The sequence below is a fragment of the Mustelus asterias genome, chromosome 21 (genome assembly GCF_964213995.1).
Source record: "Mustelus asterias chromosome 21, sMusAst1.hap1.1, whole genome shotgun sequence".
Taxonomy (NCBI): domain Eukaryota; kingdom Metazoa; phylum Chordata; class Chondrichthyes; order Carcharhiniformes; family Triakidae; genus Mustelus; species Mustelus asterias.
In genome coordinates, this window is record NC_135821.1 from 3,900,586 (window position 1) to 3,918,578 (window position 17,993).

The window sequence follows — 17,993 nt, forward strand, 5'->3', positions numbered from 1 at the left end:
GTCAAATCAGGACGGGGCAAAGACACAGGTGTGGATTTCAGTAGCATTTTTGGCAGAGACAGTCAATGTTCCAGAAGTGGAAGAAAGCCACCTTTTTAGTGGGGATATGCATGGAGTGGGCAGTTCAGGATAGGCATAATTATTAAACAGAATAAGCTGGTTGACATGACAAAATATTGAATTGGACTATAGTTACATTCGAAACACTTCAGAAAGATGCACGTATAAACTAAATAGACTGTTAGCACAGCTGGGAGGAATATGGTAAAAGAATGTTAATTGCTGAATGGACTCCTGTGTAAACTGCAACTACTTCCTTTTGCAGTAAAGATTGGATGATGAATTAGGATACTGATCAGGCTACTATGGATACATGTGTTCAGCAATCTGATAGGCTAAGGGCCATACATTGCCCAGTGTCATTACACTCAATAACCAAAGGGTTGCAAGCTAAACATGATGACTTAAGTGAATTGTGAGAGTCACAAATGTGACCATATATGGGAAATTAAGTTAATATTCAAAAGGGGAAAAAATCTCTTGATATTCGTCAGTTTGGGAGAACAAGAGACAGCGTCCAAACCCAGCCAGCTGTCCCAAGCACGTAAGACTGTAATCAACTGCTAAATTATTTTTTGTTTTGGAATAAGTCTGAGAGATTCCCGTTTGCTGCCTGTTCACGACATTAAGAAGTCTCACAACACCAGGTAGCAAATACCATAAGCTTTCGGAGCACAGCTCCTTCGTCAGATGGAGTGGATATCTGTTCTCAAACAGTGCAAACAGACACAGAAATCAAATTACAGAATACTGATTAGAATGCAAATCTCTACAGCCAGCCAGGTCTTAAATGTACAGACAATGTGGGTGGAGGGAGCATTCAACACAGGTTAAAGAGATGTGTATTGTCTCCAGACAGAACAGCTAGTGAAATTCTGCAAGTCCAGGAGGCAAGCTGTGGGGGTTACTGATAATGTGACATAAATCCAACATCCCGGTTTAGGCCGTCCTCATGTGTGCGGAACTTGGCTATCAGTTTCTGCTCAGCGACTCTGCGCTGTCTTGTGTCGTGAAGGCCGCCTTGGAGAACGCTTACCTGAAGATCCAAGGCTGAATGCCCGTGACTGCTGAAGTGCTCCCCCACAGGAAGAGAACAGTCTTGCCTGGTGATTGTCGAGCGGTGTTCATTCATCTGTTGTCGTAGCGTCTGCATGGTTTCCCCAATGTACCATGCCTCGGGACATCCTTTCTTGCAGCGTATCAGGTAGACAACGTTGGCCGAGTTGCAAGAGTAGGTACCGTGTACCTGGTAGATGGTGTTCTCACGTGAGATGATGGCATCCGTGTCGATGATCCGGCACGTCTTGCAGAGGTTGCTGTGGCAGGGTTGTGTGGTGTCGTGGTCACTGTTCTCCTGAAGGCTGGGTAGTTTGCTGCGGACAATGGTCTGTTTGAGGTTGCGTGGTTGTTTGAAGGCAAGAAGTGGGGGTGTGGGGATGGCCTTGGCGAGATGTTCGTCTTCATCAATGACATGTTGAAGGCTCCGGAGGAGATGCCGTAGCTTCTCCACTCCGGGGAAGTACTGGATGACGAAGGGTACCCTGTCCACCGTGTCCCGTATGTGCAGGCCTTTTGATTTAACCAAAGTGATGTTGAACAGACCCCTCTTTAGGGGCTTAAACTGAACACTTTCTAAGAGATTGTGTTTTATGTCATTAACCTGATTTAAGACTAGTGTTAAACTAGACATTTCAGTATTTGCTCAAATCTGTATTTGAGGTTAAGGGTATATGACAAATGTCCTATATAATCTCTACTTAAAAGTTGTAGATGGTAGATGTAGGCGGTATACCAAGATGGCAGGTAAGCTACTTTACAGAAGGCAATATCTGGGGAGGAAGATGGAATGGTGTTTTAGATCCGGGCTAAAGAGAACGGTTTTCATCTACCCAGCATTTAAATAGAGGAAAGTTTGAATTATCCAGGATAGGATGTCAAACAAATGGAAAACTCAGAAGCAATGGAGTGGTCGAAAGATGTAAAGAGTTTGAGCTGGCTGTTGTCACTATAATTATGGAGGCTGACCCCATGGCTTTAGATGATGCCACAATGACAAGCAATTGTTAGGGTTGCTATGGCTACATTCAAATTGAACCAAGGCAGGTCCAACTGAGTTGGACAGTTAAGGAGAATGTTGGACAAGGATAGTTTGATCGACTGCCAAAGGATGCAGAGGTTGATGAGGATAAATGTTCACCCTGTCACAGAATATTGATTGTTCCTTCAATGGGACCTGTTTCAGAGTTATGATGGACGAAAACATGATTGGAGAAATTCAAACATGGAGTTGCAGCAAAGGATTTGATTTGATTCATCATTGTCACATGTATTGGCATACAGTGAAAAGTATTGTTTCTTACATGCTGTACAGAGAAAGCATACAGTACACAAGGGCGAAGGAAGGGAGAGGGTGCAGAATATAGTGTTGCAATTACAGATAGGGTATATAGGAAGATCAGATTGATATATATATTGAAGTCGATGGATGGGAGGCTGGTTTGCGTGATGGACTGGGCTTCATTCACACTGGTGTCTCAGCCATTATTTTTCTCTTAATCAATATCTCCAAAACTGATCATCTGGCCATTATCACGGGTTCACTGTGCACATATTGGCTGCTGCATCTATTACAGCAATGTAATTAATAAAGCACATATCGTTGCCTGTGAAGTGCTTTCAGAAGTCCAGTGGTCATGAAAGACACTATATAAATGCAAGTCCTTCTTATACTGGGGATTAAATGGAAAGGGGAGGGGTGGGCAAAATCAACACTTTTCTAAGATGCTATAAGTTATCAATAACTTTTAATAGCCTAGTGCTGAGACATTGACACTTTATTAATAAATCTATACCTGAGGCATGAAAGGGTACCAATTTGGCATTAAAATTGCTTCCTCGTTCATTTAAAAGGGAGTACCAGTATCTGTTACGCATGACTATTAGTTTATGTATTCTGCATGACCTAATAATGTTAAGCTTTTGGACCTAAATATTTATGCACTTGCTCAATATACAAGCAATAACACACTGGAAATCACTGATAAATGTTTGTGTAAACCCTTTCAGAAAAATAAACTTGGCTCACTGAATTAAAAAGCTATCTTCTTAAGGACTTTTTGTCTATTCCTGCAGCCCAAATCTGCCAAAGAGCTTTTAGAGATGTTGGCAAATGGAAACCTGAACAGGACACAACATCCAACTGATGCAAACGCCTCGTCCTCACGATCCCATGCTGTCTTTCAGGTGAAATAAAATTGTTGTTCTGTTAAAATATTTCCACTCTTCATGTCACCCACAGGACCTTTTAAGAATTTTTAGGATTGTGAGTGCAAATGTAAATCTCAGACCAGTTGTTAATTATTTTACTATTAGCATTCACACCTCACTAGTTGCTCTCCTAGCATGTGACCCTATTAGTCTCGGGTGTGTGCTGCAATGTGTGGTTGTTCGAAGCTGTTTCATTGAACAGCGGCATGCTACAAGGATGTGCTGCAGAGTTCCGCATTGGTGCCTTACAAACTCACTGAGAATCCTTGCCCTTCTGAAAGTTCAGAGGGTAATGCCAGAAGCCAGTGACTGACATGTGAGACAGAACAGGGTCTTAAGAACCAGGAAGATTACATTATAAATGAGATGTAATGAACATAGAACATAGGACATTACAGCGCAGTACAGGCCCTTCGGTCCTCGATGTTGCGCCGACCTGTGAAACCAATCTAAAGCCCATCTAACCTACACTATTCCAATATCTTCCATATGTTTATCCAATGACCATTTAAATGCCCTTAATGTTGGCGAGTCCACTACTGTTGCAGGCATGTCCTTGCTACTCTCTGAGTAAAGAACCTACCTCTGACATCTGTCCTATATCTATCACCCCTCAATTTAAAGCTATGTCCCCTCGTGCTAGCCATCACCATCTGAGGAAAAAGGCTCTCACTGTCCACCCTATCTAATCCTCTGATCATCTTGTATGCCTCTATTCAGTCACGTCTTAACCTTCTCTCTAACGAAAACAGCCTCAAGTCCCTCAGCCTTTCCTCATAAGACCTTCCCACCATACCAGGCAACATCCTGGTAAATCTCCTCTGCACCCTTTCCAATGCTTCCACATCCTTCCTGTAATGCGGCGACCAGAACTGTACGCAATACTCCAAGTGCGGCCGCACCAGAGTTTTGTACAGCTGCAACATGACGTCATGGCTCCAAAACTCAATCCCTCTCCCAATAAAAGCTAACACACCGTACGCCTTCTTAACAATCCTATCAACCTGGGTGCCAACTTTCAGGGATCTATGCACATGGACACCGAGATCTCTCTGCTCATCCACACTACCAAGTATCTTACCATTAGCCCTGTACTCTGTATTCCTGTTACTCCTTCCAAAGTGAATCACCTCACACTTTTCCGCATTAAACTCCATTTGCCTTCTCTCAGCCCAGCTCTGCAGCTTATCTATGTCCCTCTGTAACCTGCAACATCCTTCCGCACTGTCTACAACTCCTCCGACTTTAGTGTCATCCGCAAATTTACTAACCCATCCTTCTAAGCCCTCATCCAGGTCATTTATAAAAATGACAAACAGCAGTGGCCCCAAAACAGATCCTTGCAGTACACCACTAGTAACTGAACTCCAGGATGAACATTTCCCATCAACCACCACCCTCTGTCTTCTTACAGCTAGCCAATTTCTGATCCAAACCGCTAAATTACCCTCAATCCCATGCCTCCGGATCTTCTGCAATAGCTTACCGTGGGGAACCTTATCAAACGCTTTACTGAAATCCATATACACCACATCAACTGCTTTACCCTTATCCACCTCTTTGGTCACCTTTGGTAATGGGATCCGTAAAATCAAATGCTTGGTCAAAATAAGAAGCAGTTAACTTTTAGTGCATTGTTTTATAGAGGAGAAGGTCTAAGAACTGATAGTGTTTGTTGTGATTAAAAGTGAGACTGAATGTGTCTGGGTGATGATTTATATTTTGTGACGCTTCCTTATTTTTATTAAACAACACAGGTCTATGTGAAACAACAAGATCGTATCGCCAGCATCAGCAAGAATTTGCGGATTGCTAAGATGTGCTTAATTGATTTGGCTGGATCAGAACGTGCCAATGCAACAAAGGCCCAGGGAGAACGGTTTAGGGAGGGAGCAAATATAAACCGCTCACTGCTTGCATTAGGAAATGTAATTAACTCACTGGCAGACAACAAGGTACAGCAGGCTTCTTTTAAAAGAAGGGGCATAGTTTTCATGAAATCTGATTTTGGTAAACCTTTTGGAACAAAGACACACCATAAATGATCAATGTATTGAAACACATGGTTTTGACACCTGTATGTAATGGCAAAAGTTGGGTGTGCCACTTGTCACTTAAAAGTGACAGGTTGGCCAAATACCTTTTCTTGAAGAACGGTAACTTGAGATCACAAATATGGTAGTCAAATGTTTAAAGAATGATGATCTTTATTTAAATAAATAACAAAGTTTAACCGTAACTCAGCAGAACAGTAATGACCATGAAGACAGGAGCATGAGAAAACAAGCTCTTGCTTGTCGAACACTGCAGACTGAGAAGTCCTCCAAAACCTGCACATGCTCAGAACCTCAACAGATGCCAGGAAAACAGCTACATAGGAGAAAGGATTAAGAACACTTTACTCAAAATAGCGGTAACAAAGACCGCTCTTTTAAGAGTTACTCTATTTGGAGTTAAGAATCACGGCCTTATTACTCATAATCATCATATCTCTACAGTGCAAAAGTTCAGCCCATCGAGTCTGCACTGACCGCAATCCCACCCAGGCCTTAATCCCATACCCCGCATATTTACCCTGCTAATCTCCCTGACACTAGGATCAATTTAGCATAGCCAATCAACCTAACCCGCACATCTTTGGACTGTGGGAGGCACCCGGAGGAAACCCACGCAGACACGGGGAGAACGTGCAAACACCACACAGACGGTGACCTGAGGCTGGAATTGAACCCGGGTCCCTGGCGCTGTGAGGCAGCAGTGCTAACCACTGTGCCACATCCTCTCCACCCCAGGAAGTCCTGATTGCTAAGATGTGCTTAATTGATTTGGCTGGATCAGAACGTGCCAATGCAACAAAGGCCCAGGGAGAACGGTTTAGGGAGGGAGCAACTATAAACCCTGATTGCCAGTGGGCAATACCAAGATGCCTCCAGGGCATTGCCACTTTTCCCCCTGTTTAGTACCAGGGGGCCAGGCTGGCACTGCCAAGCTGGCAATGCCAGGGGGGCAACCCCCCTTACCCCGACCTCCTAGGGGGCCTCGATGGCCCGCCCTTCACTCCAGCAGGGTCGCTGACTCCTGCTGGAATGAAAGAGTCCTGGCGTGGGGAGAAGATTCCAGAGGGCCCGGACACCGCAGCCCCAGGCCCGCTATAAATCATCATTTAAATATATTATACAGCTCCGTGCTGGTTTCTGGCACAGAGCTGACATTGTTGTAAATCCGGTGGACAGAGATTCGCAGAGGCCGTGGCGCCCAGAGGGAAGCCTGCGAAATGGCCTCCACTTGTGTCTCCCGGCCCGCTGCATTGCTAAAGCTGCACAGCAGGCTGGGAGAATCAGCCCCAATAATTTGTATTTGTATAGCGCCTTTAATGTAATAGAATGTTCAAGGACACTTCATAGAAATGTTATAAAGAAAATTTTGACACCAAGCCACCAAAGCAAATATTAGGGCAGAATGGCTTGGTCAAAGTGGTAGGTTTTAAGCAGCACTTTATAGTAGGAAAGAGAGGTGGAAAGCTTACGAAGGGAATTCCATTTCCTAGGGGCGAGGCAGCTGAAGGCACCAATAGTGGAGCAAATAAATTTGTGTCACAGCCCTTTGGCTAAGATCAAGTGTAGTTTTGCTGTTCCACACTTGATAGAAGTCAATGAGGTCACACAGGCTTCATTTGAAACAATTTTTTAAAAAGGCATCTAGGCCTTTTGGTTAAGATGCAAATGAGATCAAGCACTGGAGAGGATGCAATGCCTGCTCCTATCAGCGTAGATCATGTAGATCGAGCCTAAGACAGAGCAGCCTGTCTTGTCAGCTTGATTTTGTAATGTCTCGCTGGTAGAGACTTTGATTGGATATAACTAATAACTAAAATTTAAAAAAAAATAAAATTGTGGATGCTCAAGAGGCTAGAATTGGAGGAGCTCAGCTATCCAGAGAGGATTATGGAGCTGGTGGGGATTACGGAGATTGGGAGGGGTGACACCAGGAGGGACTTTAAAACAGGAACGAAAATATTAAGATTAAGGAATTGCTGAAAGTTCTTGGTGTTCTGGCCGATGTTTATCCTTCAACCAGTCAGCACTAAAATGATTCTCTGGCCATTATTTAATTCTCTTTGCGGGAATTTGCTGTACACACATTGACTGCCAGGTTTCCTACTTACAACAGTGACCACGTCAAAAAATACCTCATTAGCTGTAGCATGCTCTGGGGCATCATACAGCATGAAAAGAGTTATATAAATGCAAGCTATTAAATATTTTCTATACAACAAGCTGATATTGAACTTAAACTTAATAGCGATCAATGAAGTTGAATTTTGATGCAATTTGGAACTGTCAGAAATGTTGTTTTGGTATAATAACATGTTTCTTATGTGCAACACATCCACAAAAACACCCTCTCCCTCCACCACTGATGCTCAGTAGCAGCAGTGTGTACTATCCACAAGATGCACTGCAGCAATTCACCAAAGATCCTAAGACAGCACCTTCCAAAACTCTCAACCATTTCGATCTAGAAGGACAAGGGCAACAGATCCATGGAATCACCAACACCTGCAGGTTCCACTCCAAGCCACTCACCATCCTGACTTAGAAATATATCGGCCATTCCTTCGCAATCGCTGGGTCAAAATCCTGGAATTCCCTCCCTAACGCATTGTGGTTCAACCCACAGCACATGGACTGCAGCGATTCAAGAAGGCGACTCACCACCACCTTCTTGAGGGCAACTAGGGATGGGCAATAATCGCTGGCCAGCCAGCGACGCCCATGTCCCATGATTGAATTTGAAAAAACAAACTTTGGAGGGAAGGCATCCTGACCAGCTGCATTGTACTTTTGGGAAGGATGCTGAACAAATGCTTCACTATTAGTAAGACAGAACTAAATATTACATGGATTGCTTTGCACAGGGGTTCAGCTTGAAATTTCAATGCTTGCTGTTTTTGTCTATTTCTCTCTATTCAGGCTAAAAGGCCCCATATCCCTTACCGTAATAGCAAGCTAACCCGACTTCTTAAGGACTCGTTAGGGGGTAACTGCCGCACAGTGATGATTGCTACCGTTAGCCCTTCTTCCATCAGTTATGAAGATACATATAATACTCTAAAGTATGCGAACCGTGCTAAGGATATCAAGTCCTCTGTAAGTTTATTTACACTTGCCTTGTTGGTAACCTCATATAATGTTGTAAATGTCCAATTGCACAGTGGTTATCTATTTTTGCTACCTTCTATGGTCCTCAAATTCTTGTATTTATGAAAAAGGAACGACAGTTGTCACGCTATGATAAAGAGCTGCAAAAGTAATTTGTGCCTTTTTCAAATGCTGCTTTCATTCTGGAACCTGGGTTCAAGCCCAGAATAGAGAGAGGAAGTGGAGGCAGCTTAAAGAAGCTGCAAGCACAGTGGTCAGCACTGCTGCCTCACAGTGCCAGTTCAGTTCCGGCCTTCCGTGACTATGTGGAGTTTGCACATGCTCCCTGTATCTGTGAGTTTCCTCCGGGTGCGCCAGTTTCCTCCCACAGTCCACAGATGTGCAGGTTAGGTGGGTTGGTCATAATGAATTGCCCCTTAGTGTCCAAAGATGTGCAGGTTAGGTGGATTGACCATGCTAAGTTAAATTGTCCCTTAGTGTCAGGGGAATTAGCAGGGTAAATACATGGGGTTAAAGGGATAGGGCCTGGGTAGGATTGTTGTTGGTGCAGGCTTGATGGGCTGAATGGCCTCTTTCTGCACTGTAGGGATTTTATGAAGCTAAAACGGGACACTACTCCCAATGCTTTTTGCAACAGATATGTATGAGCAGGGGCTCGTGTCTGGTTCCCGCAGTTCAGGTTTAGGATTCTGCTCGGCAGAGTAGCTCAGCGCAAGTGGAAGCTGCTCCCATTTGCCTCCTGGAGGGCAACTGGAGCAGTTTTTTGGCTGAGGCTCGCGCAGTTCACCTGTTTGGTTGCGTTTTGAGGGGGTGGGATGACAGCAAATGTGAAACAAAAATTGAGGCAACAAATTCCTCTGAGTTTTTTTTGTGTGAAGTATCATGAATGGGAACTGGTGCTGGTGCAGTCAGTGCATGTTTTTTTTAAAAATCAGGCTTGAACTTCACTGTAAATGTCCATCAGTTTAACTACTAACCTGAGGCGTACATGATGCTTTCTAGGTGCTGAAGAGGAAAACAAAATGAGCTGCATGGTTAGCTTTATGATCCATTCACTTAAATTCAAAGCAGAATAAGCCACTCCTTATTTTCAGGGCGCTGGTTTATGATGAACCGAATAAGAAGTCAAATCTGTTTTTATTTCCTGGAAGCCTGGAATTTTTAAAGGCGGTTTGGGGGTCATAATCTTTCATGCTGCCCGTTTTTTTAACAAGAGAACTTGCAAACCAGCAGCTTTGAATTTATACCTAACCTGCTCCCCAAAAGGCTGCTGAAAATCAAACACAGCACACGATTTACTAGTCTCTGAAAGAGATAGGATGCAATAATGATTCAGTAAGTCCAGTCCAAAAAGGTTCAGATGTTAATTACGCAGTGCACTTGCAGCGTTTCCGATGGCTTTCTGCCACAAGGGAGGGCAGCAAGTTATTTTCAAATATAGATAAAGGGCCCCTGTGCTGACTTAAGACTGCGTTCTGCTAAAGTAACAGATTTTCCTGCAGTTCTCAATATAATTCACAGTTCTGGGTCGGCCAAACAATGGCATGTTGATACTGAGCTTTTGTTTCTGTTACAGCTGAAGAGTAATGTTGTGAGCCTGGACTGTCATATAAGTAAATACGCAGCCATATGCGAAGAGCTCCGGAAAGAGGCAAGTGTTTTTTTTACATTATTTGTGTGGTCTAAATGTTATTGTGACCAAAGCAGTCCAGAACCTGACAGGCTCTGGATCTGAGTATTTTAACTATCTCCTCTGCCAGTCAATTGCCACGTCTTTAAAACTCCCTCGAGTCGGGACTGTTCAGGCCTATTGGATAGATGCAAATATGGTTCCAGTTTTTTTAAAAGGTAGCACGAGGGAACTATAGCCTCATTCATTTGACCACTAATGTGTAAAGTGCTCAATGATAAGTGATGCCCCATAGAAAGATCGTGTGTGTCTTTCTAATCTGTGTGTTTTTTAAGAAGGTAGTAAATTCGCAGATGAGTTTTTCCCCCACCTGAGTTTTACGCTCCAATGAAAAATGACAGCAGGAGAATGAAACCAAATACTAAAACTGAGCAGCTGTGACTACTAGAATGGACTGAACAGACTGAGATACTTTACTCCTGAAAAGGGAAGTCTGAGAGGGGATAATGAAAGGGTTGAGAGGGAAAACATGGAGAAAATGTCTGCACTTGATGGGAGACCAAATCTAAAAGTTATAAATATATGATAGTCATTAATAAATCCAATAAGGAATTCAGAAGAATCCTTGTGACCCAAAGAGTGGCAAGAATGTGGAGTGTGCAACCATAGATGCATTTAAGGGGAAGCATGAGGGAGAAAGGAATAGAAGGGCATGTTGATGGGACTGGATGAAAAGGCGGCAAGAAAGCTCATTTGAAGCATAAATTCTAAGATAAACTAGTTGGACAAAATGGCCTGCCTCTGTGCTGTAGAAAAACCAGAGGTCCAACTAGGCTGCCACCAGCTCATTTTGATGCTAATACGTTATGATGCAGATACTCGTTAACCATCTACAACTTGTCATTTCCAGGGCGAAGCAAAAAAAAAGTTTAAATCATCGATAAGTTAACGGGACAAATTAGAAAATTCCTCTCTGCTTCCTTCAGGTGATCAATACTCGCCCAAGACGTTGCATTGATCCTGATTTATATTAGAGCATCTATCTCTTGGTGCAAAGTCTCCACACTGGAGAGGTTCCAGTTGTCTCTTGAAGGTGAATCAGTATTCACTGCAAACGTCAGGAAGCTTTTCCACAGGCCCTTGCAAAGAAGAACAGTCTAACTTCTGGCCTAGTTCTGCTGTGACTTGGAAATTTGGCTCTGGCCCTCCTTAATCCATCTGAATGAATTTATCCATGTAAGCAATTTATTCCCTTTGTTATTTTGGGAACATTTTCCTATGTTACAACATTGTATACTTTATAAATAAATACTCTGTTGACTTCAAAGCACTTTAGGATGTTCTTGATGCCATGAAAAGTGCTATATAAACACAAATCCTTTCGACCAAGTTGCTCCATATCTGTGCTTTTCTAATGTCTGCAGGCCTGGTTCTTTGAACTCCTCTGGGTAACTAAGGTATTTTAAAAGGTGAATTAAGCATGTGGCCCATTTCTGTACCCTTTCCAAAGTCTTAATATTGCCCATCCTATGATGGGACCAAACTGGAGACAGTCTTCTAACTTGAAACCTAAGCAAGATCTTTTACAAGAACAAAATTGTATGTCTCTAAGCGGTTACTCCACAAGCCAGAATTGTGCAAAGTAGAATTGCAATTTGCTGCATTATATTAACAATTGCTGTGATGTACAATATCTGCTTGGAGACAGAATTACCTATAGTCTTCCACAGAGATTGGTGTTAGGACCTTTGCTATTCATTATCTTGCTGACATCTACTCAGGGCTACTCACTACAAAACAAAGTCTACTATTTTATCTGTGGAATCTGATACTGTAAGATTTAATTGTGCATAATTTTCCATTAGTCAGTGGGCAGGCTCTCATTTGTTTCCTCGCCCCTCTTTGGCATCCCCAACCTCCTTTTATATCCTATCCTGAGCTGAAAAGTTATCTTGTGGGAGCATGGGGTCTGAAAAAGAGAAGAGAAAATATTTGCGAAAATTTAACATTACAATTAAATTTAACATTACAATTAAATTTAACATTACGTGGGCAGCATGGTGGCACAGTAGTCAGCACTGCTACCTCACAGCGCCAGGGACCCGGGTTCAATTCCAGCCTCGGGTCACTATCTATATGGAGTTTGCGCATTCTCCCCGTGTCTGCGTGGGTTTCCTCCAGGTGCTCCGGTTTCCTCCCACAGTCCAAAGATGTGCGGGTTAGGTTGATTGGCCATGCTAAATTGCCCCTTAGTGTTAGGGGACTAGCAGGATAAATATGAGGGGTTATGGGAATAGGACCTGGGTGGGATTGTGGTCGGTGCGGACTCAATATGGGCCGAATGGCCTCCTTCTGCACTGTAGGGATTCTATGATTCAGTTACTCTATTGTTGTGGATTGCTTTTTGATTCTTGTAACGGAAATCGTGCTTAGTATCTGATTATTACAATTTCAAGTTGATGGGTCAATTTATTGGGCAGGACCAGGTGCACAGACATCGCTTACTGACCCCTGGCCCGAGTTACTGGGCTCTGGGGAGAAGGGAGAGGACTGTATGGACAAGTGAAAGAAGAAAAGCTTGGGAGAGAGAGGATGTTGACAGTGAGGAGAGGAACAAACAGGATGGTGTTTGGTGGGGGGGGGGGGAAATGGCTTGGGAAGGGCAGAGCGACAGACCACATGAGTGGGAGAGTGTGGAATGGGGGATAACATGGTGTAGCAGGGATGGAGTTTAAAGTACTGTTCAATAATAATAATTTCACTACAAATGTTTTGTGAGTCCTCGCTAATTTAGCAATAATGTAAAATTGGTCTTTATCTTTGAAATGCCTACTGTTTCAGGAAACCTGCTCTAATGAGTGGAAGATGCCCCAGCACACGTTTGTTTTAACTTTCTTTTCATCTGTGTTTTCCCCCATGTGATTTTTTTTTTCCCCATGTACCGTGAAGATGTTCCTCCCATTGCTGACACATCTGTTCTTCTCTTCATTGGTAGCTGGGCACTTCTACTGCTGTTTCCCAACACAGAAATGTGTTGGTTCAGATTTGTATATTTGTACACTTTGGAGATCTGTGATTTTGTTTTTGTGTATCTTGTGATATGTTTATGTTGATCAATTCTGACCGTCCTAGCGCGGCATATGAAGGATTTATGATGCTGCATCCTGACTTTGTCCAATAGATTATAATGGTTTTACCGTACTCTCTTCTAGTTGCACTGCTGCACAGACTAATCTGTTTACACTCTGGTTCTTACTATCTCAGTACAAGCTGTAAGGTGTTATTCGTACAGACCCTGTGTATGATCTGTTGAGTTTATAGTGCGATATCGTGGCTTCCAAAGAGCAAGCAGCGTGTAGTTTAAGTTTGTTCATGTTTTTGAATGTCTTGATTTGTAGCTTAAAACAGGATCAGATTTGAAGTTATTTTTGTAGGTTTTCTATCTGGCTTCTATCTCCCCATCTGGGAAAAGCTATGTAAAAATCTTTTCCATTTAACCTTTGGTCCAGGTAATTGACGTAATTAAGTTTCAGGCTTTAGGGCACTTCTCTGGGAGAAGTGTATTTTCTGTTTGCTGTCTTCTGTTAAAGGTGAATTCATGAATGTGCTGGTTAACTACAGTTCATTTAAATACTACAGATTAGAAATAGTTGTCCTAAAGGGCTTGTAAACGGTAAGATCTTACTCCTTCCTTATTATACGTGTTCAGTCCTAATTATTAATTTCTTTTTATGGAATCTGCATTAACTATGAACCGATTTGATGCCACACTTGAGCACATTTAATTTCTGAAACTAACAGCTGGAATGGTGCTGATTTGCTGTTTAGAGTAATACGCAGTCAACCAAAGGAGAATGCTTTTCAGTCTGCAAGACTTCATGTAACGGTCCTCAGTGGGACTGTCTTTACCAGATAAATGGCAATTAGCTCCACTGCTGTGTGCTTCCAAAGTATTGTAAGGCCAAAGAGATTTGCTATCTTTTGTAATGTTCAACTGTAAAATTAAGCCCAATCATCAAATTCAAATGACAAATTCCACTCGCCATTGTGGCTCTAATTTATTATATTCTACTGAGTTGAGAAACCTCCGTCTCGGGTGTGCTTGAGGGGAGGGAAGGGGGTTGTGTGTCGCTGCCCTCTGTGGAATTCTGCTTGGAGCCTAACCTAAAGCTCTTGGGTAGTAACAAATTCCTGCATGATTATCCACAGCCTAACTCAGTTAAGTGGACAATGACTGATTCCTTTGGAATCTTATTTATCCTCAGGTCACACAACTGAAAGACAAGCTGAAGGCCTACGAGGAAGAAAAGTGTGCCACCTCCAAAATTGATCAGAGTCCAACCCCGGTGAAGCCACCCAGTCAGCAACAATGGTAGGGTATCCGATTTCACTTGTCCGTTGCCTCAGTGTCAGACAACGATAGAATAGATTATTTCTTATGAAGAGAAAGCTATTTGTTTCTGACATCACAGTAAACGCATGGGCAAGCAAGCTACTGTATCAGTAATTCCAAACACCAATTGGTTTTATTTATTTAGCAGAAAGGTGACGATTTGCAAAACTTCACTTTTGGGAATTACAATTCATATTATATTATTCTATCAGATTTCACACTTATGAACTGATATTATGCTGGATGCCAATCTACCTTTCCTGTCCTGCAAAATAGAATTACATTTTGATATATAATATTGTCTGTATTAATCTGCAGTTATCCAAACCATTCACCCGTTCCATCCTGGAACAAAGATCGCTGGGATAACTGCAGTTTAATACAAGCTACACTTAATAGCGAACCAGCCATTTATTGATATTACAGCTACACCCACAAAGGACCAACTAAATTTTTCAACTACCATCGAGATATGCAGCACCGTAACAGGCCCTTCGGCCCAACACATCCGTGCCGACCAGGTTCCCTAAACTGAAGAGTCCCTTTTGCCTGCATTTGGCCCATATCCCTCAACCTTTCCCATCCATATACCTATCCAAATGTATTTTAAATGTTGTAATTGTAACTGCTTCTACCACCTCCTCTGGCAGCTCATTCCATATACACACCACCCTCTATGTGAAAAAGTTGCCCTTCAGGTCCCTTTTAAATCTTTTCCTTCGCATCTTAAACCTATGCCCTCTAGTTTTGGACTCCCTTATCCTGGGGAAACTATTCACCTTATTTATGCTCCTCATGATTTTACAAACCTCTGTAAGGTCACCCCTCATCCTCCTATGCTCCATGGAAAAAATGTCACAGCCTATCCAGCCTCCCCTTATAATTCAAACCTTCCAACCCCAGTAACATCCTTGTAAATCCTTTTTGCACCCTTTCCAGTTTAATAACACCCTTCCTATAGCAAGGCGACCAGAATTGTACGCAGTACTCCAAATGTGGCCTTACCAATGTCTTGTATAGTTGTAACATAATGTCCCAACTCCAGTACACAGTGCTCTGACCGATGAAGGCAAGTGTGCCAAACACCGCCTTCACCACCCTATCTTCCTGTGACGCCACGTTCAAGGAACTATGGGGTACCTGCACTCCCAGGTCTCTCTGTTTGACAACACTATTAACTGTGCAAATCCTGCCATGGTTTGTCTTACCAAAATGCAACAATCGTTATTCAGTTCTATGAATGTTTGAATTTAATCTCCTCCTCTCCCTGCATACTTGCATTTAGATGCAGCGTAGCATGTCTTATTTAAGATGTGGAGATGCCGGCGTTGGACTGGGGTGGGCACAATAAGAAGTCTCACAACACCAGGTTAAAGTCCAACAGGTTTATTTGGTAGCATAAGCTTTCGGAGCAGCGCTCCGAAATCTTAAAAGTGATAATGGTCTAAACATGTTTGGGTGTGACATGTGACTCACCTGATGAAGGAGCAGCTCGTGCCACCAAATAAACCTGTTGGACTTTAACTTGGTGTTGAGACTTCTTACTGTGTCTTATTAAGTTAGTTGCCATTAGTTGGAATGCATTATTTGCTGTCAACCTTGACATTTGATGATATTTCAGCTAACAGGAGATGAAGCAACAGAAGTTCTATTGTCAATCAAAATTAAGATGCATGGTTGATTCCAGTTGAGTGCATTCTCTATTTGGCAAGAAAACACATGATTACATAAGAAATTATCCCCAGTGGGAACTTGTCTTCCTAATGCTATTAGCTGATTTTTGGATTTCTGAACTCGTGCATCGGAAGAGGTTGTTCCAAAACTCTTGCAGCGGAAAAGCCCATTAATCACACTGCAACAACTTTTAAAAAGCTATTAGTAATTAGACATTTAATTAATCACTTCCAGTCTCTTTAGTGCTACGAAAGAAATTGAAAGTAGCATGCTCACCAGAAATATGGGGAAATAATTCTGGAAATACAGAACAGTTCCATCTGTAAAAAGGAAGGGAGGGGGGGGGATTAAAGTTACAATTTTTGCTGCTCCTAAAGCTTTCATTATTGGACCCATCAGACATTTTCATCAGGTTTTGCTTCTATTTCAGATTTTCAGTGTTTACATCTTATTTTACGAAACAAAAAGCAAACCGCATGGCCTGGCCGCAGATCAGGATTTTGAATGCATTTAAGCAAAAGGGGGAGAAAATGGAGATTTAAAAGTTTATTTATTTATTAGTCACAAGTCAGGCTTACGGTAACACTGCAATGAAGTTACTGTGAAATTCCCCTGGTCGCCACACTCCGGCGCCTGTTCTTCAGTCATCTTAAAAGAGATGGTGGTCTAAACATGTTTGGATGTGACCGTGAATCAGTGCCTAATCTGGATTAGTAAGAAGTCTCACAACACCAGATTAAAGTCCAACAGGTTTATTTGGTAGCACGAGCTTTCAGAGCGCTGCTCCTTCATCATGTGACTCACCTAATGAAGGAGCAGCGCTCTGAAAGCTCGTGCTACCAAATAAACCTGTTGGACTTTAACCTGGTGTTGTGAGACTTCTTACAGTGCCTACCCCAGTCCAACACCAGCATCTTCACATCATAATCTGGATTAAATTCAGGGAAGAAAATAAAAACTGGCCTTCGTGTATTAAAGGTTTTTAAAAAATGCTATTTATGTTCTAAAGGAACACCTGAATTTGTTGATGACACCCTTAATAATCTTCTACCTTGAGTATGAGCAGCCAGGATAGTCTCTTATACTATGTTAAGATTAATCTTTTAAAGCTCATAATACTACAAAGGAATGTTGCACGGGGCGGCACGGTGGCTGCCTCACAGCGCCAGGAACCGAGTTCGATTTCCGTCTTGGGTCACTGTCTGTGTGGAGTTTGCACATTCTCCCTGTGTCTGCGCGGGTTTCCTCCGGGTGCTCCGGTTTCCTCCCACATTCCGAAGGACGCGCTGGTTAAGTACGTTGACCATGCTAAATTCTCCTTCCGTGTATCCGAACAGGCGCCAGAGTGTGGCGACTAGGGGATTTTCACAATAATTTCATTGCAGTGTTAATGTCTCCTCACCTCCATCCTAAATGGTCTACCGTGAATCCTCAAACTGTGACCCCTGGTTCTGGACTCTCCCACCATTGGGAATATCCTTCCTGCATCTACCTTGTCTAGTGATACTAATAAATAAAATTTACTTTTTACTTCTGCAGTGAATGGCATGGATAATTGAATACAGTAAGAAGTCTCACAACACCAGGTTAAAGTCCAACAGGTTTATTTGGTAGCACAAGCCACGAGCTTTCAGAGCGCTGCTCCTTTATCGGGTAATTTACCTGATGAAAGAGCAGCGCTCCGAAAGCTAGTGGCTTTTGCTACCAAATAAACCTGTTGGACTTTAACCTGGTGTTGTGAGACTTCTTACTGTGTTTACCCCAGTCGAACGCCAGCATCTCCACATCATGGATAATTGAAACCAGA

At 42.7% G+C, this 17,993-nt stretch overlaps 1 protein-coding gene across 1 annotated transcript in view; it reads left to right on the plus strand.

The window, feature by feature from the left end:
* LOC144508868 (kinesin-like protein KIF18A) overlaps window positions 1-17,993 on the plus strand; it is an 83,067-nt gene that overhangs the window by 25,175 nt on the left and 39,899 nt on the right. Inside the window, exons 5-9 of the mRNA XM_078237082.1 lie at window positions 3,193-3,303; window positions 5,085-5,282; window positions 8,301-8,477; window positions 10,066-10,140; window positions 14,385-14,491. Coding sequence (XP_078093208.1) covers window positions 3,193-3,303; window positions 5,085-5,282; window positions 8,301-8,477; window positions 10,066-10,140; window positions 14,385-14,491 — 668 coding nt within the window. The remainder of the gene's footprint in view (window positions 1-3,192; window positions 3,304-5,084; window positions 5,283-8,300; window positions 8,478-10,065; window positions 10,141-14,384; window positions 14,492-17,993) is intronic.